This window comes from Arvicanthis niloticus, chromosome 30 (genome assembly GCF_011762505.2).
Source record: "Arvicanthis niloticus isolate mArvNil1 chromosome 30, mArvNil1.pat.X, whole genome shotgun sequence".
Lineage (NCBI taxonomy): Eukaryota > Metazoa > Chordata > Mammalia > Rodentia > Muridae > Arvicanthis > Arvicanthis niloticus.
In genome coordinates, this window is record NC_133438.1 from 5,038,538 (window position 1) to 5,046,381 (window position 7,844).

At 41.2% G+C, this 7,844-nt stretch overlaps 1 protein-coding gene across 1 annotated transcript; it reads left to right on the forward strand.

Annotated features, from left to right (window-relative positions):
- Positions 1-1,335: 1,335 nt before the first annotated feature.
- Positions 1,336-7,309, forward strand: LOC143440654 (ret finger protein-like 4A). Its single transcript, XM_076927441.1, has 2 exons — positions 1,336-1,733; positions 6,473-7,309. Exons 1-2 carry the CDS (start codon positions 1,448-1,450, stop codon positions 7,045-7,047), a joined length of 861 nt encoding a protein of 286 aa, XP_076783556.1. The 5' UTR covers positions 1,336-1,447; the 3' UTR covers positions 7,048-7,309.
- The last annotated feature ends 535 nt before the right edge of the window (positions 7,310-7,844 follow it).

Consider the following 7,844-nt stretch of genomic DNA (forward strand, 5'->3'; position numbering starts at 1 on the left):
TACTTAAGCCAAACTTTAAATCTGATTGGATTAAGAAGAGACAGGAGGGGAGTAAGATAGGAAGTGGTATCACCAATAAATACCTCATGGAGGTGGGTACCACTCTAGAATTCAGCTGGGGGCCAGAAGAGAGACCAGCAGACGAGAGGTGAGCACAATTGGGCAGTATCTTCTTCACTTCTCAGCCCTCTGCTAGGGACAGAGGAAAGACTTATTACTCTGCAAGTATTGTCTGAAGTTAGCCCATGCCAGCCAGTATAGGGACACAGGGCTCCTCGCTTAAGCAGTACAAGGTGGAACAGAGATTTTCAACACCCAGCCTGGAGAAGTAATGGTCTTCATTCTCTTGAGTCCAACCAAGGCTTGACCAACTAAATGAGGTAGAAGACGTATTATTCCCATGGGCTCATTCAGTATCCATGATGTGGGATGAGGGAGTTGATACGTTCCTGGGACAAGGTCAGCAATGTCCAATAGAAATAGATCATGGCCCACATATGTAATGAGAAACTTTCTAATTATCAAGGTAAGGAGAGTAAAATGAAATAATTTACCTCAATTTATTTCAATATTAAAAATTAAGGAGCTGGAGAGACGGAGATGGCTCAGGGTTAAGAGCACGAGCTCTCTCATACAGAGGCACCACATTCGACACCCACCTACATGGCAACTTGCAACTATTTGTAACTGCAGCTCCAGGAGCTCCAACACCTCTGGCCTCCCTGGGCACCAGCAGCATTCATGTGCACATACCCACATGTAGACACCTATAAGTATACATAACTAAAATTAATAAAAATAGATCTTAATCTATATTCCACACCATGTAATTAGTAAGACAATGTTAATGAAAACAGTTTGTGTTCTTTTTCCTCATCCTTCAAACTGAGTACGTATTTTATACTCACGGCACATTGCAATTCAGAAAAGCCCCACTGGACCAGTGAGATGGTTCAGTGAGTAAAGGCGCTTGCCACCGAGTCTAACAACCTGAGTTCAATCTCCAGGCCCCACATGGGAGAGAGAGAGAGCTGACTCTAGAAGCTGTCATTTGACCACCATACATGCACCATGGCCCACACACCTCCCCACACATACACACACAAAAATAAATATTAAGATATTAAATAAAGACAGATACACCCCTTTTCAGGTACTCCACAGTCCCACGTGGGTTAATGACTGCCACAATCGAGGTAAAGACCCTCTCACCCCCTCAACTGAAAGGTCAGGGAAGAATCGTATCTGTTCAGCTAGCTTTTCAATTATCAGAAGTTCAAGGTTATAAGTCAGATCAGTGTTTTGTTCTTGTTTTTATAACCTGTTACTAATGACTGTGATAGTCCTGTGTAATCTCATGCAAAGATGACAATTTCCCAAGATCTAACAGTCATTCAGCTCAAGACAATTCCAGTGTCGTGTATGTTTTTCCCCTCAGGCACTGAGCATGGCTCATCTCTTTAAAGAGAATACTACCTGTTCTGTCTGCTTTCGCTATCTGGAAAAACCTGTGTACTTGACCTGTGGATACACCTGCTGCCACCGATGCCTTGACTCACTAGAGAAAAGTCCTGAAGGGGATGGTGTACTGTGCCCCATTTGCTCTGATGTCATGCTAAAAGAAGACATCACACATGCTCAACAGTTAGAGATCGTGGTTACCAATATCAAAAAACTAGAACCAGCACTGAATTTTATTCTGAGAATGAACCCAGCTATAAAGATATTTCAAGGTAAGAAGTCTTCAGACATCTCCAAATCCATAAGCTGCTCTGGAGAAACCAACTTTCCAACATCTCCCTGTTAAATTCTGAACATTAGCTAAAATCAGGAACCCAACATTCCATTCTTCCCAAAGCACAGCGGCTCTCAATTCCCCAAGTGTAGATTAGGAATATCTGGGAAAACTGCCTCCCCAGTGCTGAGATTAGGTATACACCATCACACTACACCAACCTTGAGCGTTTTTATTTGTTTATTTTGTGTGTATAAGCGTTTGCCTGCATGTACATATGTTTGTGTGTTCACCACATGCACACCTGGGTCGGATCCCCTGGAACTGGAGTTACAGGTGGTTGTGAGCTGCCGTGTGAGTGGTCAGAACTAAATCTGGGTCCTCCACAACAGCAGCAAGTGGTTCTTACCACTGAGCTATCTCTCCAGCCCCATCCTCCTTGAAAATTTTAAGGGCATACAATATTTAGGTCATGCCGGAGTCCTCTACTATCCAGTATGGTAGCTACCGGTAGCTACTGAACACTTGAAATAATAATATGTTATTATATAAAATGATTGATTATATTATATAGTATACATAATAATTACAAATAAATTATAAATAACATAATTATATAATACATATTATATTATTAAAGTATAATACTTTGAATAATCTTAAGTAAAATATACTGTCATAACACTAATTGTTTATATTGTTTTTTTTTAATTTTTTAAATTACATTTGTTTTTCGTGTGTGTGAGTGCACACATGCCACAGCATATGCATGTGGAGGTTAGAGGACAACTCGCAAGGGTCAATTCTCTCATTCCTCCTTGAAGGTCTGTGGGCTCGAACTCAGATCATGCAGCTTACAGAGCAAGCTTTTACTCACTAAGCCATGTAGCTAGCCCTCATATTGCTTTTGATATATTTATGAGAAAATCTAAACTGTGGATCCACGTTGACTTTATTTTGATGACCCCAGGAAATAACTTTTCGAATTTGATAATGTTGCAATTGCCTGACAGCCTGCTTTGAGGCAGGTTTTGATTCTGTAGTGCAAGGTTTTCCCGACACAATCCAGGCAGGGCTGATACTGTTGATTCACAGTGCACATGCTGGTTAGCACTGGTGAATATGGCCTGTGTCTGACAGTGAGACCCAGGATCTGAAGTGCTCAAAAGTTCCCAGGTGATTCTGATATACAGCGAGCATAGGCAACCACTGTAATGAATTAAATCATCCAGATGCTCAGGGCCCCCAGGTAGAGTGGTGGAAGTCATCTGATGATCATACAGAGTTAGGTCTAGTTACAGACAGACTCAGGACCTAATGACTACACCATGTGCTTTCTACTTCAGTACTGCAGAAAATAATGTCTGGTTGTGTGTGTGTGTGTGTGTGTGTGTGTGTGTGTGTGTGTGTGCGCGCGCGCGTGTGTTCGTTCAAGGTCATGTAGAGGTCAGAGGACTCAAGAGAATAACTTTGTGACATCTGTTCTCTCCTTCCATCTTTATGTGTGTATGTATGTATGTATGTTCTGGGAATCAAACCCAGGCTTTCAAGGAAAGGGCCTTTACCTACTGAGCCATCTCACCGTCTCCTATATCACATTCATTCTACACTGCTGTTATGTCTTAAGAGAAAGGTATGCAACTAAAATGAATTGATATATGAATGAATTGATAAAATGAATGATAAATGAGTGGTATATAAAATGAGCTAAGGTCAAAAGGCCAGTCTAGACTTACAGGAGTCCTGAACCCCAGGCTTATTGGAATGTCCACAGTCCTTTCTCATTCTCTTTGTTCTTGGCAGCTGCATGAAGTGTTGATACAATGGGTGTGCCTTTTTGCCTAGCTCCATCTAAAATACCAGCTATGGGGGCAAGAAAGGAACTTATCTTTCTGTCATTAACTTTGTTTTGGTTTGTTGTTGAGACAGGGTCTCACAGTGTAGGCCTAGCTGCCCAGGAACTCAAATAAATCTACCCACTTCTGCCTCTGAGTGCTGGAATTAAAGACATATGGCAACATCCCTGCCCAATTATTTAGTTCTTGCTCCATACAAACTTATATTTATGATACTGAAATGCATTGCAGAATATTCTTTGTTTTCAATAACTCCTTCTCCAATTAGTGAACAGTACAGTTTCCCCCACTGAGCCAAGTAAATTAGGAAGCTCTCCTAGTAACATAACAGTCTACTGCTATGTTAAAACACTAACCAGAAGCAACTTAGGGAAGGAAGGGCTTTGTTTGGCTTACACTTCCAGGTCACAGTCCCATCATTGACAGAAGTCAAGGAAAGAAATCGAGGAGGAAGAACACTGCTTGCTAACGTGTTTTCTGGCACAGTGATCTTTCTCATGTTTAACCAGCTCCCTCATATACCCCAGGACCATCTGCCCACATAGAGGCCAGCCTACATCAATTATGTCAAGTTGGCAGATAATGAAAACTAGGACAAGAGCCAGGTGGAACACTGGATTTTAGTCAAAGGGTCTGAGGTTTATGTTGGCTCCGCTCTCACTTCGTTGGGACAAGCAGTACTTCTCCTAGGTCCTGGTATTTAAGGACTACTTTGAAGGCCACCAAGTTATTCCTTTCCAAGTTTATCTGACCCTCTGAACCCATGTGTTTCCTTAGAGGACACACTCAAGATTTAAACCATGACACCATGCAATTTCCGATCTGATCTGTTGCCAGGAACCCAACATATACACCAAATGTATATTTTTAATCCCAGCACTTTGGAGGCAGAACCAGATGGACCTCTGTGTATTCACAGCTACCCCGAACTATATAATGAGTTCCAAGCCAGCTTCCACCATACGTATCCATGAGCGTGGGAATTCTTTCCTGTATCCTGACTTCTCCAAAAGTAACCTGCCCCTACTCAGGACTCCAAGCAATAACTCTTTGTTTTCTATGTGTATGTTTGTATGTGTTAATATGCATGTGGAGGCCAGAGGGCAACCTCAGCTGGCACTCCTTAGCTGCCATGCACCCTGTGGGTTTTTTGGGGTTTTTTGTTTTTTTGTTTTTTGTTTGTTTTTTTTTTTTGCGCGGGGGTTGGGGGGTTGTGGGGTTGGCTAGGCTTGGTTAATTGGCCAGCAAGCACAGACATCTACCTGTCTCCATCTATCTAACACTTAGATTACAAGTGTGTACTCAGCACCACACCTAACATTTCTGTATGAGTTCTGACACTTGAATTCAAGTGCCAGTCAACTTTATTTTTTATAACTGTATTAAAAAATAAACATGTCTTAGAACGCAACTCAGGCAGACGCTGATGTGGATGTCAGGAAGTGCATGCTGACAGGAGCCTGATATAGCTGTCTCCTTAGAGATCTGCCAGAGCCTGACATATACAGGCAGATGCTCACAGCTAACCATTGAACTGACCATGGGGTTCCCAATGGAGGAGTTAGAGAGAAGACTGAAGAAGCTGAAAGGATTTTCAGACCCATGAGGAGAGCAACAATACCAACCAATCAGAGCTCCCAGGGTCTAAACCACCAGCCTGGGAGCACATAGGGAGGGACCCATGGCTCCAGCTGTATATGTATGGGAGAATGGCATTGTTGGGCATAGGAAGGAGTGGAGATCCTTGGTCCTGTGAAGGCTGGATGCCCTAGTGTGGGGGAATTCAAGGGCGGGGAGGTGGGAGTGGGTGGGTGGGTGGGTGGAGGCACATCCTCATAGAAGCAGGAGGAGGGGGGATGGGATAGGGGGTTCCTGGATGGGGGAGAAATGGAGAAAGGGGATAACATCTGAAATGTGTTGCGGTAAAACTCCTGCCCAAGAAGGGTCTTCCGAAAATTCAACAGTGAAACAAAAGTTATTGTAGCCAGACCAGTAGGTCATTTAAATTAAAAAATTAAAAAAATTAAATTAAAAAAAAGTGAATAGACACAGATAAATAGATGTAAAAGGTTTTAAGGTTGCGAGGAGTAAATTGCAGGCTGCTCTGAGTCAAGAGAGCCAAACAGATAAATAGGTTATAGTAACGAATTGTAATGAGGGACTGCTGATCCTAGAACACAACTGCCTGTGAGGTAGTTTTCAGGTAGAAACAGTGAATTGAGGGCTCCAGACCAGATAATTTTTTAATATAAAATTTACCGCAACAGAAATGTAAATAAAATATCCAATAGAAAAAATAAATAAATAATAAATAAATGAATAAATAAATAAATATGTCTTAGAATGCAACTCCCAGGACTGGCAAGGTATCTCAGTCAATAGGTCTTGTATCAAGCCTGACAACCCAAATTTGATTCCCCGGGACATGGTAGAAAGAGAGAATCAACCTTCCAGCTGTCTTCTGATCCCCATATACATAATTGTGATATACACACACATGTATAAACAATGTAAATCACTTTTTAAAGAATCCAATTACCTGGTCAACGAGATAAAATAGGTGACTGCAAAAAAAAATAATATTTTGCTACTCTACAATAAGTACTGTTATCTTCTCTGCCCTTCAGATATTAACTTAAGCATCACATATGACAAATACTCAACGGTGTTGAAATTTTCTACTGTGGTTTGGAGAAACAATTTTTTGGCAACCACTTTTATTCTATATAAAATGTTACTGAACTAGGAAGGTCTTGAGATTTTCCACAAAGTGTAACTTTAAAAAAAGAGTAGAATTAAATAAAAGTGAGGTATAAATAGCCTTAACAGTAAATATGTTGGCTTCTTATCTTTGCTGAACTATTGGATTTTCTTCACACAGTGAACATGACCTTGGATGTGGACACAGCCCAAAACCACCTCATTATCTCTGATGACCTGATGAGTGTCTACTATACACCTAAGAAGCAAAAGCGAAAGAGATGTGCAGAAAGATTCCAAACCTCTCCTTGCGTCCTGGGCTCTTCCCGGTTCACTTCAGGCTGCCATTACTGGGAGGTAGTGGTGGGAACCAGCAAAGAATGGGATATAGGCATTTGCAAAGAGACCATTAATCGAAAGGAGGCTACTTATTTGTCAGAAAAAAATGGCTACTGGACCGTGGGTGTGAGAGATAGTGAGGTCTATGCTGCCAGCACTGATCCCTTAACTCCGCTAATTGTGAACCCTCGGCTGCATAGAGTGGGTATTTTCCTTGACCTGCTAGAGAAGAGTGTTTCTTTCTGGGACCTTGGCGATGGCTCCCATATCTATACATTCCTTGACATTCCTGACACGGATCCATTTCGCCCATTCTTTTCGCCAGCAAATACCCATCCAGATGATGAAGAACAAGTCCTCAGTATCTGTCCTGTGATGAATCCAGCCATTTTTGGACTTCCAGTTAACCCCGCATAAGGGAAATAACCTTTGAATATGAAAGCTGCTATGGAAGTCATAACCATGGCTAAGAATTTTTGAGTTTGGTGCACATAAAGTACAAAAGCATTACAGAAATACATAGAGGGCCTCATGAATTCTAACTAGTTACAGGAAATGGCATTTTTAATATAAAGTATTATCATGGTTGTTTCCTTTGGAATTTATGTTTAAATTTCTGTTCCCATTCATATATTGTGAACTTTTACTTTGAATGGTTTTCTTTTTAGTTGCTCCAATATTGGTGTGTGGTGTTGTGGAATAAATAAATTAACATATACCTAAGCAGGGTGATTGATTTTCTAAATGACTGGGAAATGAGACCTATATATCAATAGTAAAACAGAGAAATGTGTATATATGCTGTCTCAACATTTAACATCACAAATCATCACACATTGAATATGCACTAAGGGTAGATATATGTAGTTATTAAAATGCTAATTTTTAAGTTAAATTATATGTACTCTGGGGGCTGGAGAGAGATACCTCAATGGATTATATGCTTGCCAGGCATAAGGACTTGAGTTAAATCCCCAGAACTCACATAAAATAGGTGGGGGAGGTGAGACTAGAGAGGAGATGGCTCAGTGGTTAAGAGCACTTGCTGTTCTTCCAGAGGACTCAAATTCATTCCAGCACCACATCAGGCAGCTCGCAATTGCTGTAGCTCCAGAGACTCCAGTGCCCTCCATACACACGTGTACACATACACACATAAAAATAATAATCTTAAACGTAGCTATTCAGCCTAAATAAGTAACAGAGAGTAACAT